Below are 19,763 nucleotides of genomic sequence, written 5' to 3'. Positions count from 1 at the left end.
ATCACTAATTATTTTTCTAATTATTTTTTATAATTATTTTTCTTCTAAACCCAAGGCCTAATTACACTCCTCCAAACTCCCATTCTCCAAGTCCCCCACAATTATCAAATTCCTAAACCTCAGCACTTGTAACGCCCCTGGTATTTCGGGTCAAATCCAGCCCATGAGATTGTGGGTATCCCCTATTATATAGGGGATGCCTATAAATCAGCAGTGGACTTTCACGAGCTGCTGTTAATGATAAATAATTAAATATTGAAAAATTAAAACTATATAATCCTGCACAAAACTGCCACCTCCACTCTCCACAGAGTAGAGTAAAAAGACAGAGGTATCACATTACATAATGCTTGTGAACAGTTTTTCTCGTCGAATTAATGAACGCAATATTTCATGCGCGTACGCAAAACATAGATTAATGTATGCAGACAGAGGTGTCAACTTAGTTTCTTGGGTTAAAAAGGAATTGTGTGTGAAAAAGCTTCTTGTCAAGCTTGTTGTCTTATTTCGAATAGTTAATGAGTCAGAATCCATATTATACATTTTTAATTCCATTGGAATAATTTAGTTTAATAATATAATACTAGAGAAACTCTATTCTACAGTGTACAGCCCAGGTATACATAAAAAAATAACATACAATTTCATATACACATAGATATAACACCCAAACACAAAGCAAGAATTTGTGGATCAATCAAAGATTCTGTTACTGCGCGAGGTAATCGAACCCGCTACCCGTTGCTCGGGATCCGGGTTGCCCAGCCACCGAGTCAACCGAATTTTTATGCAGTGCGTTTAATATTAAAGAAATACTTTTTCCCAATATCTGAAAAGATACATTCCTTAAAAACAAAAGAATAGAATTCTAAGAATTAAATCAAACGCCATTTCACATCGCAATATTTTCGCAACAATAGCGCACCAAATTACAACTTTAAAATTACAGTTTAGAAACTATAATTCATCGTAATTTGCACCTTAAGAGAAAGCATTAAGGCGCAGAAATAGAAATTAGACGCAAAATTAACTGTAAATGTTGGTTGGTCGGCGTTGTATGTCACCTGTCTTTATGGCGCTGGGTGTAATGTGAGAAAATATCTCAGTTTTTCCCTACAAAGAACATTATTTAAAATTTTTGTTCACTCGTTTTCTTGTTATGGGATTATCTGATCATAGTTAGACATAACCGTTAGAAGTGCTGCTAGAACATTTTCTTAGCATTACATGATGAACTGTTCCAATTGTTATCTTATGTGATAACTGGTTAAGGAGTAAACTATTAAGAGGAAAGGCATCTCAAAATATAAAAGTGCTTTTCGACTGATACTAAGCTATGCAGCGGTGCGAGTAAGATGTTGCTATGCAGATGTGCCACCCCACGAGGTAGATGCACAGCCAGGGGATGCAATGTATTGAAAGTAGAGATGCCATCCATAGCACACAGTCATAGCACTCGTTCAAAGCATTGCACACATCCATAGCACACATCTTGTATAAAAACATAGCTTAGCTGAGTCCGTTTCCATCAATGCTAAGCTATGTGTATCAATGAATATGATTGGTGGAAGCCAAACGTATCCACATCAACGTAGCATAGCATATTTTTGGTGGACAAGCACCCTAATACACATCAAGCCTTTTTAATTAGCATAGGCTAGGGCTAGAAGATGGGGGTTCTTATGAAGGAATTGGTTGAGCACACACGATTCTAATTTAGGTTAGGTTTTTAAAGCATCTCATGGCTGTTTAATAGTCACTAAACTTCTGATACAACTAGTAAATTATGAGCTATCAAACGCGTATGTCACGCTAATAAAGTTGCGTAATTATCATGTTTGAACTTTAAGCGAAATAATTTGATACTTCATGTGACTTGAGTAAGACAAGTAAGTGTCATAATTTGTCAATACACAATTGAATGTCACTTATTATGAAACTTGACGAACGTGTCCTATAATTATTTGGCACGATATGTGTGGCTGAAATGTTTCGTCATTAAATTGATTGCGTTGATAATTGTCATAATTGATAATACTGTCTGGACAATAATTAATATCTACTTAACATAACACGTATGTTTACTTTTATGAAAGTTATTCTTATCTTTTAACACATGGTGTCAGGCAAAGGATTATTGGATTTTCGATTTGGTATTTCTGAAGGCTTTATACACATAGATATCATAAAGTCTAGACAGCTACCATTCTTTGCTAAACCTAAATATTTTTAATTGTGAATTATGACTATGTATGTATCATGTGTAATATATGAATCATACAATGACTTCTCTCTTCTTGGGCGAGGCGAGAGAGTGTTATTGCTTACTAAAAACCACCCCGTTCCTACTCCTGCTTTTAGAGCCGGAGCCCCGGTAAACCTGCTAGGTAGTCCGTAGTTCTGGATCAGAATCCAATGGACTAGATTGTCAGTTTACAAAAGAGTTCTCCACGCTTGGCAGGCCAAACATCGTAACTTAAATGGTTCAAGTATATCAGAGAGTGCTTATTTCTTATCTATACATAATATATAGTACCTTAGTCGACTCTAGCAATACCCACGGTAAACGTAGTCGGTGTCAAATGCATTCTACTCTGCTGTCATCACACGGCTTTGCTTGCGTACCAGAAACTATTTAAAAACAATAGCATTTACCATCCGTAACAAGTAAACTCGTACATTTCCGAGTCGCCGACTACCGGTCGATTGCGATCTCGACACGTTTGTTACTGTTTTATTTATATCATACGGAGTTTACATTTTTTTCCGCGATTGGTCCAAGTGATACGCTGTAGCGATTCGTTTTAATGTTTTTATGATACAGGTACTTATGAAGATGGGCTTTTTTTATGTTATCCTTCGATCGCGTGTCTGGCAACAGGTTCGATTCCCGCACGGAGCAACTCTTTGTGTCATCCACAAATTGTTGTTTTGGGTCAGGGTTTAATGTGTATTGTGTATGTCAAATTGTATGTTTGTAAACGATTCACGACACTTTTGATTCTTTTGATTAGTATTTAATGTTTCATGTATGCAATGAGAGAGGTTATGTAACAACATTTGTTTGTTAAATATTTTGTCAAAATAATCTTCTTATTATTTTATCACACATTCGATCATTTAATTAGAATGATCAAATTATCATGATTAATCTAAATTACTCGTAATGCATTTGATTGATATGATCATCACAGTGTAACTTTAAACAAAGAGTTGTCAAGAATGCAGGGGATTTTTGTGCCAATCATTACTTAAATGGATTTTTATCTTGATTTTCATGGCGATAACAATATAATTTTTGTCCTAATCCTAGAACGATACTTAGAACTGATTAAGATTGCAATCAACAGACAGTATTTTGCTAATCAAGTTTATTTTTAGACGTAATTAGTTGTAAATAGAAGTATCTAGATTGTTGATTGAAATCTTTGAAACTATTTTTGTATTATCCTTGTTTGTTTGAAATTAATTGTTGCAAGAGTCTTATTAATTAGACTTCGCAATATGCTATGAAATGTTTGTTTTCATTAATAATCGATTATAAATTAAAACACTTTCAATAAAATTTCAATAAATAAGGAAACTTCGAAATCAAGCTATGATTATTCCGGTCTTAAAACATGGGTTGAACACAGCTTGTTTTATGACACCATAGCTTTGCTTGCTAGGTACGACAATGATATCAAGATCATGAAATATAATTACAATAAACACAATTATTTAGAACCACAAAACATTTTACTAAATATTACGTGAGTATAAAAATCTTAGTATGAATTATTTGTAATCTGGTGCATGATCTCATCACTTGTACCACACGTAAAACAGCTGGACATAAAGCGTGGTCCGTTTGTTGAACTCAATAACTTTCTTTCAAACAATTAATGCGCAATGAATTCCTGAATTATTTACGTAATTAACGTTTTTATGTCATTTTCATATTACTGAGTACTTACCTAGTGCAGTACTGTTATGTGTAGGTATGACTTTCACAAGATTTCGGGTTTGATACCCAAGTGAAGCTAGATGAATAAATAGTGTTTTGCTATAAAAATAGTTAATTAAACAAATATTGATCTATGAATTAGCCCTATATGAGTCGAGTCACTTAGAGCGTAGTTTAATCACAATATAGCTTCTCATTTGGTCATCCCGGAATTAAAAAAATAAATAGCCCTTAATAGTCATTTTTAGTTTATACTGACATGGTCAATAACACTATAATATTTCGTGGTTATGAAGAAGAGCATGCTAAGCATCCAACGTCAAAAATTGTCGGAATGCTTAGTTTTGCGAAAGAGATTAATGAATGATAATAATTGTATAATTTTTGTATATATTTCTTCTCTTTTCAATTTTTATAATGGATTGAGTAGTGTAATTGGTATTTTGTAGCGTTCAAATTCACTAAAATAAATGGAGTCGGCAGAGGTATGTTCAAAGGAATGTTTAAATACTAACCTAAAAAGTAGGTCACCAAAGTCAGTTGACAGACAGTGCTAACTGTATTCCAGATGATCTGGCAAAACTGGATACTGTCTGGTAAAGTAGGTTGGCACGTTACTTTGTAAGATACAAGTATTTTATGCAGTCTCTTTGGTGTAGTGGTTGGAAGAGCGGCTGTTGGACATTTAGACCTGATATTTTTGTTATAACTATCGTGAGACATACTAAATTAATTATAACACTGGTTTACTCACGTAGGCTGCGTGACGTCACCGCGTCTGCACACGCTGCTCATAGTTAAGAGTCCCTCTGTGACTCGAAACTAGTAGAGCTTTTGAGCAAGTTAGTAAACCGGTGTTTTTAATTAATTTATGTAGACCTGAAGTTGTAATCGGATCGGATGTCAGACGTAGAACAAAGTTCAAAATAGGAATCAAACTAAGTACTACGTGTTTCGGGTATCTAAAGGCGGCGGCGATTGCTTATCATTAGGTGACCTGTCAGCTCGTTTACCGGGTTATATCATAAAAAAGTAAGTCATAAAACACTATTTCAGACTTCCTCAAAGAAAGATGTTTCCTAAAAAAAATATTCTTAGCTAATTAATCACCCATTGAGACATAAATCGTAATCTAAATTAATTATCTTTCTTAGGTAACGTTATGATATAACAAAAATTGTTACATCCTATGTAACATGACGGATTGCCATTGACATGAGAATTATTGTTCATTTTTGTGTAGCTTTTAGTTTTACAACGTTTATATTTCTTTTGTTTATGTTATGGTGTGAGTTTTTGGTTTATTTTTTTTATTGTGGTTTAATGAAAATTTGCTTTTGTTTCATGGGATTAAGGTGGGATTAAGGAGAGACCACAAATGGTATAACTATTCTTTTTTTTTCAAGTTTTCAAATTGATCACTTAATTGTTTTGTTTCTGATCCTCGTTTAGGTATAAAGTATAGGTATAATAATGTAGAGTTTCTCAATTCTCAAACTCATTAACAACATTTAGTCTGGATTTAGTGTACCTACATTACACCAATGTATAATGTTATCATCACGTAACTATTTCACGAGGAACTCTACTAGTTTCAACCATGCTAGAGGCTCATACTCATTTCTCACAAAATTAATGTAATTTACCTACACAAGGTATAAACCTTCATCCATCCATACATTCATGACACTATTAAAAGTGTGTGAAGGATGATCACCCATCCATGGCACAAACACAATAAACGCTACTTAACCTACAAAAAGTTTTTGCCGTCGTTAGGAATAAGAATGGTTTTCCACCAGAGATATGCTATCCTAAAGCTATGCTTCGAAGATTGTAAGTACCTTTGTGTGAAACTAATCATGATCGTATTGCAATGAGTACTCGCGAATATATTCTTGCGAGGTTCTGAAGCTCTAGTATGCATATATATCGATAGTAGCCATCCATAGCACTGCATCTTTCCATGGTAGGCAGAGACACATGGAACGTCAATTAGCTACGAGTCCGTTTACCGTGTACCAATGATTAAAAGAAATGGTGAAGACAAAGATTAACAATCACCAGTATTTTCATGCATGCTCGTCGGTTAAGGGTAGTTTTAATTTGGCCCTATATCGCCAATCTAGTCGCTATACATATATCCGACTAGAGCGTCGCCGCCGGTCCCATTCATATCCGCCTTCTTTCGTAAATCTGCTTTCATCTATTCTTTCTACGTGTCTAAAGTGAAGTTGTCTTTAATTGTTCTTTATTTTCTGTCAAACCCAAAGTAAGGCAATAGCCTCGTCCATAATGTAATGTAGCCTACACTACAAAGTAGTCGACACATTACATAACTGTAACAATACAAACCTTTATCTAACTCCTTCAAACATTCATCTTCTATATTATTAAACACCACTTTTATAGCACCTTCAGACACATTACACAAACTTACATCACCTCTAACAACTCAATTTCTTATTTAAATACAGCCTACAATAATAAAACAATAGTTATTTTGAAAAACACGCACCATCTTAATTGTACGGTGCGTCAAAATAGTAGTTACGTTACAACTACGTGTACCTAGTCGTGTAACGTAATCTAATAATACGTTACATTTTGAGAAAGTGTTTCAAACGTAACGTAGATTTGTTTAATTATAGAGGTAAATTTTTTGCTTTTCTGGCTTGTTAGTTAACGTGACTACTAAATACCGTCTTGGTTTTAACCTCAGATCGAGCAAAATGCTTTTAAAGGTGGTGGATCAAAACTGTTAACCCATATTTATTATTTAGTCATATTTACTGCGCGTTTGGCGCGATGGCTGGGTACCGTGCAACGTTTAACAGGTTCGATTCTCGCACGAAGTAACACTTTATATGATCCACAAATTGTTGTTTCGGGTTTGGGTATCATGTGTGTGAAATAGTATGTTTGTAAACGTACACCCGGCGCAGGAGAACAACCTAAAATGAGGAAACGTTTAAAAAAATACATACATAATAGCGTTATTTTAATACATAACAATAGAATAAAACACATTATTTTAATGAAGCACTTAAATAAACAATTCCTATTTATCAGCTGCTCTACATCTAGTGTTTTGTCTAGCTTCTATTTTGTCTATTTGATCTAATCAGGAGCTAGGCTAGACTGATTGCAATATCTAGATCCGATTTTATATCTGTAACACGAATCTAACTCGTGAACTGAAATAATAATTAACTCTCCAATGAAAAGGAGGCCCATAATCCAGCAGTTGATTGTTACTGGTTCTTAAGTCTTTGACTGCCTATAGAAATCTGTTGAAGGCAAATCCTCCGCTAACGTCGGTCACCGGTGACCACCACGGCGTTCAATGTGTTAATATAATATGTTGAACTAGATAATATCCCTTATTTTCTAAAAGGGAAAATCATTCGATGATTCCTCACACCTTGGGCGAGGCGAAAGGGAGTGTCTGATTCTTACTGACTAAAATTTTTTTGTTTCTACTCTTGCTCTTTGACCCGGAGCTTCGGCAACCCGTTACGTCTTCCGCGGCTTTATTTGGGGTATCAGCTCTACTGGACCCCATCTGTGGTGATCTGATGGCTCTTTGACGCGCGGGCGTTCGCCCCAATTCTTAAGGTCACTAGCTTCACCGGGAATATGTATTAGTCATGTATAATTATAGAGTTTTAATAAGATTTTTAGTTATTTTATTCTGTCTTTAATATTGTGATTAAACTGGGAATCAAAGCTCATATACTTACACCGTCCTATCTCCCCCATCAAAGATCTTGTCGGGCAAGCATTACATAGCCCAATGTTCCCACAATCCGCAATAATTTACACATAATTGTTCTGTAGGGCGCCATTGTGCTGGAATTAAAACAATTTGTACTTATTACATAAAATAAAAAGCTTCCATGTTCTACCATTGTTGTGGTTATGGTAACACCATGGGAAGTTGTAAACACCATCTTGTGAGGTCGTTTACCTATTTAAATGTGCAAACGCTACTTGAGTCAGTGACTGCATTGTTGGACGAGTGATTTTAAATGCGACTACAGAGCAAGGGATATTGTGTTCTATTTCCAAAGTCTGTTTAAGGTATATTGGTTTTTCTAAAATATATTCGATACACCATAGAGTTTGGAGTTTTTATGGTATAAGTCGGTAAACGAGCAGACGGATCACCTGATGGTAATCAATCGCCGACGCCGACGAAATCAAGGGTTGTTGAGGTAATTGGGTCTCCGATATCCTCACTCACACAGCGCAAGTGATGTTTCACGTCGGTTTTCTGTGTCAAAGCGTGGCTCTACCACACTTAAATGTATATACTGAGTTGCGCTGAGCGATAATAGAAATAGACTACTCCTTTATTACACTGTACTTTTAACGTCACTGATGAATAATAGAGGTTGCATTGAATATTTGGATGCATCTATAACCTACTCCTTAATAGATTAAAAAGCTTTTAATTATGTTGAATCACTGCCATATATTTCTAACATGCTTTTTCTCTATTTTCGCAGGACAAGCAACGCCCTCCAATCTACAATCCCGAGGATTACGCGACTTCTTTGAAGAAATGGGGCAAGAAGACAGGCGGTGCCAGTCTGTACGACCTGGAGGCTGGACAGGACGCCAACAAGTCCAGGACACTGCCCAACCAGGGTAGCAAGGACTTCAGGTAATATTTAAGACCTAGCATCAATCAGCACGTATTGTGTCTCATTTCTGAATAACCAATTTAAAATTAACTAACAGCTTTGCCTAGTAATTAAATGTCTATGTAGGTATTACGTTAAAGGTTAATTATTACATTATTTTCCATATTCATAAATTCCCGACGAATATGTTGAATTAGTCATTCATCCAAAATTTGGCTTAATAATAAAAAAACTTGATGAAAAATACATCATCCAATTCAGTTTAGTAATTTAAGACCTATACACGTACAATTTGAAAATCAATTATGAATTATTCTTCTTCTCATACAAAGAGAAGAAATTTGTATTAATCACATGATCCACAACATTAATTAAAGAAGGAAGTCCCTTTCGAAATAAAAATTAATTCTTTCACATTAACAACGATTTTCCAAAATCTCACTCAAAATTTGATGTCACATAACGATAAAATAATGTCACATCTTACACCGAAAGCGGATGAAAGTTCTTTTAAACAAGAAAGTCATTAGCGAGCGCGAGTTGAGTGCCAACATCACACTAATATTACTGTAAGTATACAACAATTACCCACTTCCCGGACTTTCTACAGGTGGACAGCATTGTATCAGTCTCTTTGTAATGAGGAAACAAATGCCTATATTATAAAAGAGAATCATTAAAAAAACTGTTTTGAAAATGTTAGGTAAGAAACGCCATTAGCAAAAAGTTTTGGTATTGGTTGAGTTGACAACTCGAACATTTAGCATCTTCTTAATATCTTTGGATTTTTTTCCTTTTTTATTTATTATTGTTATTATAAATAATATGATTATGTATCCTACAATAAATGATATAGTTTTAGGCAAACGTTGCCTCACATTAGGATTTTCTCCTGTGTTGTGGGTGCGTTTACAAACATACAATTTCACATGCACATGACAGCCAGACCAGAAACAACAATTTGTGGATCACAAAAAGAGCTCCATACGGGAATCGGACCCGTAACACGTTGCACGACAGCCAGTTGCCCAGTTATTTCAGTTATAAGAAAAAATATGTAAATGAATAGAAATAAAACCAGTTGCTCCTTATAACAAAATATGTAAACTAAGTAGTTAAGTTGCCAAAATCGCATTTACGGAAACTTATACATAGGAGATTATTTTCATTGCCATACTTTATTATCATTTACAGGAATCCATGCTTGGGTGTAGGTGAAGAAATGACCCTCCGTCAGTTTGGAACACCCAGTGAGCTGCTGACCAAGCTCAGAGCTGATCTTCGACTGTCTTTTCCAAGGTAAGATCATTATTACCTTAATTACCAACCAGTAGACATCAACCAGATGTCGTGGTGGCCCGGAGGTTTAACACGCCAGCTTCTTATGCATGAGGGTTCAAAACCTACCAAAGTCAAAGTACCAATATGACATTTTTTGATTTTCATGTACATCCTAAGATTATTTAAACACATCCACAAACGTCGAAGGAAAACATCGTGAGGAAAACTGGTCTTATAATTTCTAATTATAAGTTTGAAATCTGCTCATTTTTTGATTTTCCAAATAACAGAAGTCCTAAATGAGGATTAGAATCTCTAGTTCGTTACTAGAATAGAGTGTAGGCAATTAGAGTCGCTCTGTTTGGAACTTATGACATATCTGGTTAAAGATGAGTAGTGCATAGTTTATGTGCACATTTGCCTACTTCTTGGGACAATAAGCGGTAATGTTACAATTATGATCATGATAAGTAATTAGTGGAAGTTTTTCCTCATTTCCAACATTTCTTTCCTATTTTGGTGAACCCTTCCTAATCTTATCTACCAATTAACTATTTGTCATAAAACTAGGCCAGGATTATGACGAGCGAATTACATAACAAGTTAGTCATTGTTTGTTATCTACAATAATAGGTAGGCATTGCCTAAGTACTGATAATATTATTTTATCATCAATTTGCGGTTTTCGCGAAAAAAAAATGTATCACACTTCCTCTTTTTTAATCTGTGAACGAATTACTTTTGTATCTATGGCCATGATTTTTATCAACAAAAAAATAATATTTGGGATGTTCCTCCCATATACTAAAGGGAAGCACAAATCCATTAGGTACTTATTATAATAATATCTACTTCCTATAATTTTGTAACAGTATTTGTTAATTACTAGCTGATGCTAAATAATGCAATTTTTCGCGCAACTTCGTCAGCTTAGAATTTTAGAAAATTACTTTTTTTTCAATTTTCTGAAATAAATCTAGCAAAAGTTACTCCTTAATACATCAGCTACCTGCCAATAAAAATCCCATCAAAATCAGTCTAGCGATTTCAGAGATAAGCCGGAACAAACACTCGGATAGGTAGACAAAAATTGTAAAAAAGATTATTTTGGTGTATGTATCGTATGTATATTAAAATGCATGTAGTAAAAAGCGGTTATTTCAATATTACAAACAGACACTCCAATTTTAATTATTTAGTCTAAATGTTGTGCAATTTGCGCAGTTACTTAAAAAGTTATAAAATATAAAAAGTCATAAAATAATTTGTCAAAATGATAAGACGATTCACTTCCTACCAATAAATGTATCAATCTGTATCACAAAAGCAATTCCGACTTCCTTATTTTTTTTACAACATCACATTATAAAGTACTTTTGAAAGATTATAAGTATTTATACTTAACCCCGATCGGTATCTGTGTTTGCAAAAAATATACCGTCTCTCGGTAAATGGTAAAGGTAGTTTTAAGTACACTTTCTGTCCCAGTTTATTGTAAGTCCCATATAATTTGGAGTGACCATATTGCCATACAACAGGTACAATAAAGATGATGACGGGTATGTTAATTTAAAATCTATAGTTCGTCAGTTAGATAATGAAAAAATATTAGATACGCATTCCTTATTTTGTCATATAAGATAACAATACTTAGATAAAACAAATCAAAGTTTAGGAGTTGGAGCAATATTTCAAATCGATATATTTTCGAAAGTATTTGTTTCCGTAAGAAAATAAAAAACGTGTCTAATATTTTAAAATAATCAAACAGACGGGCATTGCAATAAAAACTAGTCATCCACCCTATCTAACTATTACTGATATTTTATCTAAAACCTGAAATACCATTTCATGAAACTTGGCTCTACCAGAAAATTTAACCCAAAGAAACAGTCAATTATTAGCAAAAAGTTAATCAAGAATTGCATCCCTACAAAGTCACAGCAATTTTCAAAGAAAGTAAAAATTACTTGGCAAACATTTTTCCCAACAAAGTGTGTAAATAAAGATCAAGCGAGCAGCACTTAATGTCCGCACTTAGTGAGTCACTTACCGCCCTATATTAAGCAGTAGCTTCGGTATCTAGCGAAATTACTAGTTTACTTACAATCTTGCAAAATTACTGTGTGGCATAAGATGAAGCGATTTACAAACTACATACAACAGGTGTGCCTAACGCTTTCATCCTAATTACTTCATTTTCGTACACAACTGAACAGAGACCACTTCAATAGTATTCCACTAACTGCCGTACTCTGAGATGTTACGAGAAGGACTGGGTTAAGTAACCAATAAATAAATTTGAGTACGGCGTTAAGCTCCGATCTTCAGCTCTTCGGTTCCTTGCAACCAACCACTGCCAATCACACAGCGGGTTTCATTACGGAGGACGTCCAAAATTATGTTTGCCTATACGCGATCTCTACTTCAGAACGCCTAATAGTCATGGGTTTATTAGTATGAAACCTAAATTTCATGCTGACAATTTCAAAATTTAAAAATATCTTATCCAGGGATAGAAACAATTAGCCCAATGAAATTCCGACTTTTCTAGAGTTGTCAAGTGCCTAGTTACGACTTACGAGTCACTTTATTGAACGCTAAGCAGTGTATAGTATTATTTTCTTTTTTTATAAATCGCTCCTCGCTTTTCACTTAAACCACAACAATCGTCAGGATGCGACCAAGTAAAACATTTTCTAAAAATATCCTAGTAAAATTAACGCGTCCTTAATAAAGGAGAAACAGCAGTTTTATAGTGTCTTATATTTTTACTGACCTTTCAGTTTATTGTCGTATAAAATAGATATTTATGGCTCATAGTAATAATGACTCTTTTTAAATATCGTTAAATTGATGTTAAGTAGTATACTCGTATTATGGTCTTTTAAAGTTACCTGTGCTTTATTTTTCACAAGGATTTGCAAAGTAACAACGACATGTCTTTAGTTTATCGTTGTTTACTATCTCTTTAATAAAAAGTACCTATTCAGTATATATTGACAATATTAACAATTTATAAGTAAAAAAAAAACACTACATAATGTATCACCCGCTTATATCTTACGAGCCAGCGGCTTCGACAGCGTTCCAGTGGGATAAAAATTATCATATCACCTAAGTCAGCTCATACGCTGGATGTATACGAGATTTCATCAAAATCCATTCAGTAATTTCAGCATGATTGATGTACAAACAACTAAACAAACCAACTTTTACATCGATAATATTAATATACTGTGATTTAGATGTAATAAGAATTGTAAGAGGAAGGACTAAGGCTACATAATATTAATACGAACATTAAATTACACGGCAGTTTTAATCAAAAATGGAAATTATAATTGTAACTTATGCTACAGAAACTAATGGTGTTAGCAGAAAACTAGTTATTTAATACAAATGATACAATTTAGTTTAAGTAGAGGAGGTATTAACAACCCTACCAGTTCAATTACTTTTAACGGTGAATTTAATTGTATATCTGTGAGATATATATAATATGTTAACTGTATTAATGAAGCTTGTGAAATAGGCTTAAGCCAAGGATACACTAGGGGACGAATGTCCTACACATATCATATTGGCGTCATGCGAAGCGAAGCCGACAAGCGCGGCTTAAGTAGGTATGTCTACAGCGAAGTTGATGTTGCCGCAGGACATTTGCCCAAATCTGAACTAGTTCCCTTCCTGGTCTATTTCACTAAACTTATGGGCATACAGTAGGTACCGTTCAAATTCTTCTCATGAAGATAGTTTTGCTATTCGCATCTTCAAACTCACTCAGATTAATTGCGTGGTAGGTATTAATTATTAATTACGATTTTCACGCAGAATTTTTAGTTTCTATTTTGTGATTTTTCTTGTTTCTTTCCAGTTTCGTCCAAGAGTTCTCGTGCGAGCCGCTAGATGGCGTGACTTTGTTACTGGAACTCTTGCGAAACGTCCAGCTGAGCCAATCAGGAGAGGGTGCGCGTGGGCCGCCCGCTGTGCGAAGAAGACCGCTATTAGATGAATTAGCTTGTTTGTAAGTACAACGTTTTTTACCTTCTTTTTATCTTGTTTTCAAAGACTCAACAACTTCCATGCCTGTTTTCTTTGCCCTGTGGATGATATTAATTTAGTCAGCTATTTTTTTAATTAGCTTATTCATTTCATTCTCTTTACTTCTGCTTCCACCAGTTAGTAGATGATGAGCAACAGATCACAAATCTTGTCAAAAAATACCTACTACAATAAAATTCGCACACATACTTAAAATTTTTTCTTTGTCTTTTCCTCACTCATACATCAGTCACCATTTGTCATAATAGATACTTTATCAATTCTGATGGTGTTCATCTTCTTCCAGACAATGTTTATGGAGCTGCTGCAGCCGCTACCCAGACTGCGTGCGGAGACTGGTGTCTGGTTCCAACGGAGTATACACCCTCACCGTCTGCATCATGTCTACTGTCAACAAATCCAGGGTTCTGGCGTTGCAGGTAAGTCTAGTAACGGCATACTATTTCCGACTACCAGATTATTTGCCAATATTATTGGGTTAATTATTATGTTATCGATTTAATTCACGTAACTGTTTGACAGAAACTCGACTAGTGAAACTAGAGGCTAGAGCCATGCTAGAGGTTCATATTAGTCATGAGCAGCATTCCGTAAGACCCACGACGCGGCAATTGTCGCACTGCTACTGGCGGCTACTGCCGAAACTATAATAATTAATTTTGTATGTCTGACGAAAGTTATAACAAAACATATTATTGGGGTTGCAAAATTTATTTTGATGAAAAAGTTGAGTAAAGAAAAGATTTGCAAGTTCAATTCCGTCGATGCGTAAAATGTTATCATTATTGTCTTTAATAACATAACAGAGAGGATAGTTCCTTATAACGCAATACATTAATAATTACAGCTTAATATTTCTTTCATTGCAGCTCCTAACAAAAGCCTGCTACCCACCAGCAAAGGGCCACAGTATGGTTTCCGAAGCCCTATCCACTCTCCGTCTCAGATATGGTGAACCAGTCCGCTTCAGGTTCCTAGTGGGGATGCTGCAGAGTTCTGGTGGTTCCGGAGACCTTCAAGCAGCTGGTCTTGCCTTCATCAATGCCTTGTTGAGCAGTGCTCCAACTCCTCAAAGGAAGCTGTACATCCAAGCTGAGTTGGAACAGGCTGGCTTTGATATTGTTACTTTGAAAAAGGTAAGATTTGAAAACAGTCTTGAAATTGATTTGGAAATTGACCAGATTTTTAATGAATAATAAACCCCATTTTTTATCTGTGTGATATGACAAGATATTTTCATACATACATTGTAATTATATAAAAAAATTGTTTAGCGGCGGATTGAAACTAGTGAGCGCCCTGAGGAAGCACCTACAAACGCCTATTTTTTCACCGCCATCACTTATAGGCACGCGCTTCTTAGACCCGGCGCAACTGTTTAACCTGGCGCCCTAGGCCTAGTTTAGCTTTCGGGATGATCCCAATACTCTGAGAATGCTATATCTTTACCGCATTACAAAAACTTGTCTCCTTTCTTTATTTCCTCTACTTATCAGCTGAGAAGTATCCAAGCAACCTACTAGAAGGTTGGCGACAATAAAGAATTTGTGCAATACCCTTGAAATCATAACACTCTTATCAAGTTCATGTAATATCTTTGTGTACATACATTATGCTGTTATCTGTTTAACTATCAATTATTATAATCAAAAATATTATAAGATAACCTTAAAATCGATATCTTTAATTACGTCAAGTTCACGGATGTCTCGGGAATTCACTGGGCGTGGAAAGTGCATTCGGTGGTAGATCAACCTACTTGTAACCATATCACTATGTAGTAAAGTCGAAAGTGTATTGAATATATTCGCAAGATTGGTGTAGGTTTATGCATAATTTATGACTGATTGTATTGGGTTTAAAGATTTAATGTCTCAACTTGGCCTATTTTTGATGGCTTATTAATAATAAGGTCAATTACATTTTAAGTATAGACTGACTTGCTAAAAATATTTATATCATTTAATAAGATTACAAGTTGGCGCTTTTGCAAGGCTTTTCCAATTTCCTGAGAAGTAACATTGAAAAATGAATTAATATCAAGGTCAGAATCCTTTTTTTCAGATATACACTAAGGAAATTGCACAATTACATTTTGTTACGGTCGTCTTTACAAAGAACTAATTACTTTTATGACTGACCATCGTCCGCGGCTTCAAATGCGCTATTTCACATGGTCACAAGTAAACAAAAAAATAAGCACTACGTTAAGGACTTCAGATTACTTCCATAAAGAGAATAAAAAACTCCATCTCTTAAAAAATCATGTCAATTCATCGGTTCGATGTGCACTGAAAGACGGACAAATAAACAAACACACTAATTTTCGCATATATAATATTACTATAGAGGATAAGCGGAGGCCTTTGTTCAGCAGTGGACGCCTTACGACTGATGATGATGATAGATTACAATTTATAACTGTATTGATTTCGAAAACTTTCAGATGGTAGCCAAGCTGCCGAGTGCGAACGATCAAGTGACGCGAGAAATTGATGATTACGAAAAGCAACTGATCGACATTGATACGTTGAGCGAGAAGGCAAATGAGGCTCAGAGAGAGAAAGATGATTTGAGGCATAAACTGGATCTGCTTGAGAAGAGAGTCAAGGTAAGGCTAAAATTACGTTTATGGTAAGAAATATGATCTATGTACCTCTAAATCGGACTCCCTTAAGTAGGACCAAATATCTTTGACCTTGAGATTAAAATCCATCAATCTGGTAGTAGTACCTACCATTGGAGTTTTCAATTTCAAAATTCAGAATAATTAAGTTAGCGAGTTAAATTTTGAGATGAGAAATCTAGCTGTTGACAGCAAAACTCCATACGAGTAGACATTACCTTATCCTTTCAGCTACAATCTGTTATAATAATGATATCATCTTGTTAACGTTAAATTGGTCTAACTTTTTAATTTTTTAAGCTTTAAATAATATATTACTTCTCTTATTCTTCATCAGATTCTTCAAGAAGAAAAAGGGATCCTGCTGTCTTTAGAGAAATGTTTGAAGGAGAAGTGTTGTGAACTACAGGAGGAAGTGTCTTCATTACGATCTGAACATAGCAACTCCAATAGGAAGAAACCATTTGCCATGAAAAAGAAAAGTTCAGTCCATAGAAATAAAGGTAAGACATTATCTATATGGGCCCTTTTCATGTGATTAATCGCTGAGTTGGATTAGTTGGGATTACGATCCCGAAATGCAACGTTTCAGACAATGTTCTCTTACAAACCCACTGGTATGGTAATATGAAATATAACTATTCATTTTTATTTCACAGATGAGTCATCACCTCCAGAAGACGAAGGCATCAGTTCATCAGAGAGATCTCTCAGCCCCGAAGGTGATCCTCAACGAGACTCCATGGTCTATGAAGTATTCAATGTCAAAAACGAAACCTACGATCTGATGCGAAACAAACGTACGTTACACAAAAAACTTGAATGCAAAAAGAATGACAAGAAATCTTCAGACGAAGAAGATGAAACAACAATAGATGAAGTTATTCAAGAATTAAGGAACATAGTCAATCACGCAGAATCGGAACAATATGCTAAAGATTATATTGATGATCGGTCATCTAGATGTAACCAGACTTCAGAAATTAACGTCCCTTTAGAATGCAAAAAGCATAGGGACGAAAAAGAAGATTCTATCACTAGCACTAGACACAGTATACAGATTAAAGGAAAAGAGGATTTCCCAGACGATAGCGTAGAAGAGGATCAAGAGTCTGAAATTGTACCAAGCAGAATAGTCCCCCACCCACCTAGAAAGGCAAAGAGCCTGCTACACTTATTTGTCCCACCAGTAGTAGACCAAGGATTGGTCTATAAACCGCCTGATCTTTACGATGATCACTTCTATTCAAGTGACGAAGGATCTGACTCTTTACTTAGCGCCTCAAAATACACTAAACCAGTTAGCAAGAAACCTTCGGGTTCTAGTTTTGATTTCCACGAGTGTCGAGCCGTTTTCAATTCTATTACAGATAGGAATAAGGATGAAGGTAGACCCAAGCGTTCGAGAACCCGCTCCAGAGAAGAAAGTAGAAGGACGTCTATTAAACGAAGTGAGTCTTTCCAAACTTCTGAAAAGGGATCGAGACAGAGAGAATACATTGATAGTATGTTTTATACTGAAACTCATACTCCTCACATGGGTTCAATGTACCCGCTGCAAAGGTCTAATTCAAAATGCAACCGAGTAGACGAAATAGTGAACTTGATTGAGTCCAAGAAGCTTACTAAAAGTCTCGACCGGATTGATGAGGGTCTGAACTCAATGGTAGATATTGTAATGCTGACTGAACCTAAAAAGCCCATCTGGCCATACGAGAGACGACAGAGATCCTGTTCCAGGACTAGCAGTGATGGAGGAAATGAGAGCCCTTTGATCCCAGTCACAAGATCCAACAGCAAACTTACCAACATGAATCGTTACGACACAAAGTCTAAGGATGATATAAAAATGGAATCAAAGCAATTTTACATGACCCAGCCTAAGTTGAACTCTAGCCTTGAGAGTCAAACTGCCTTCAACAGTTCTACATTCCTGGTGAAGCGTGGTCATAGCAACGCTGGCTTTTACTCTGGACCTCATATGCTTAGAGATGCTCCTGCCAGCATGACGAGTCTCGTCGTCACTGGAACACACAGCCACGCAGACTTGAAGAGAACTCTGTCCCCAATCGGTTCGAACTCGAGCAAATATGGCGTCCACAAAGTTACAGACATGCCTTCAGGGTTGTACTAATAGGTGCTTCTATTGTATGTTTTCGGAACCAACGACTAATTTTAGTGTTTCGTACCTAATTATATGGATAGTGCAATATAGCCCTCTAGGATGAAGCTAACATTTAGTGAAATATTCAGTTTTTGGTCGATTTAAATGGCTGTCAATAATTTATTTACCAAATGGGTTAACGTTAGCAAATGTAAACTGGACAAACACACTTTATGAGTGAAAGAAGTAAAACTTTAATTCAAATCCTACTTTTTTCTGAAGGTGGTAAAGCCTACTTTGATGATTTTGGGACTTTAAATGTTGCTCAGAATCTAGTCTGTCGTTAAATCTCATTGTTGTTCTCGACCAGCCAAAACTGAATGTATAAGTTCATCTTTTAATTTATTTTTAGTAATTTAGCGATTAATTAATTATTATGTATCTTGGTAATTTTGTTTTGTAGCAAAATTGGCTTAAGATCACAATGTCACTGCTGCCAGTTCATCAATTACTTTTTTTATTTTATTTCTGTAATCATTTTGAACTCTTTGAACACCATACACGAGTTTCGATTTAAAATTCGATATTAAGAACTTTTTGATTCGATGTTTTAAAATGCATTTCAATCTTTCATTTATCACGCATCCTTCAAATCATAAACTAATATCTAGTGCAAATATGTCTGTATATTTGTTAACTACCTAATTACCTTATTGGATCGTTGTAAATAATTCTGTTTATCAATTAAATTCGTAGTATTTTCTTGTATTTACTTTATTATTGTAATAAAGACATGTAAGCATTTGTTTTTCTTTTATTATTCCACACTTTACCAGAAATAACACTTCTATATTAATTCGCAAACTTATTTGGCTCCTATGAGAAATTAAAGTTCCACTGATTACACACCAAAATCCTTCTACTAAATTTGAAAAATACTATGCTGAAAACCGCATCAAAATCAGTTCAGCCAAACACGAAATAATCGCGCACAAACATACATATGTACATTTAAGTGAAACTGAGAACCTCCTTTTTTTAAATCACACATTTAATTAATTTTGTATCGATATGAATCGGCAAGAATTTTAT

General features: G+C 35.1%; 1 protein-coding gene across 2 annotated transcripts in view; it reads left to right on the top strand.

Annotated features, from left to right (window-relative positions):
- LOC118264513 (uncharacterized) overlaps window positions 1-19,475 on the top strand; it is a 157,946-nt gene extending 138,471 nt beyond the window's left edge. For both annotated transcript variants that reach the window (XM_050704864.1, XM_035577041.2), the window contains 8 exons: window positions 8,458-8,615; window positions 9,790-9,894; window positions 13,754-13,903; window positions 14,228-14,360; window positions 14,811-15,077; window positions 16,388-16,552; window positions 16,905-17,070; window positions 17,227-19,475. In XM_050704864.1, coding sequence (XP_050560821.1) covers window positions 8,458-8,615; window positions 9,790-9,894; window positions 13,754-13,903; window positions 14,228-14,360; window positions 14,811-15,077; window positions 16,388-16,552; window positions 16,905-17,070; window positions 17,227-18,701 — 2,619 coding nt within the window. In that variant the 3' untranslated portion in view covers window positions 18,702-19,475. The remainder of the gene's footprint in view (window positions 1-8,457; window positions 8,616-9,789; window positions 9,895-13,753; window positions 13,904-14,227; window positions 14,361-14,810; window positions 15,078-16,387; window positions 16,553-16,904; window positions 17,071-17,226) is intronic.
- Window positions 19,476-19,763: the final 288 nt, after the last annotated feature.

This window comes from Spodoptera frugiperda, chromosome 26, assembly GCF_023101765.2.
Source record: "Spodoptera frugiperda isolate SF20-4 chromosome 26, AGI-APGP_CSIRO_Sfru_2.0, whole genome shotgun sequence".
In the NCBI taxonomy this organism is placed as follows: domain Eukaryota; kingdom Metazoa; phylum Arthropoda; class Insecta; order Lepidoptera; family Noctuidae; genus Spodoptera; species Spodoptera frugiperda.
Note: the sequence above shows the minus strand (reverse complement) of the source record. Positions and strands in the feature narration are given on the sequence as shown.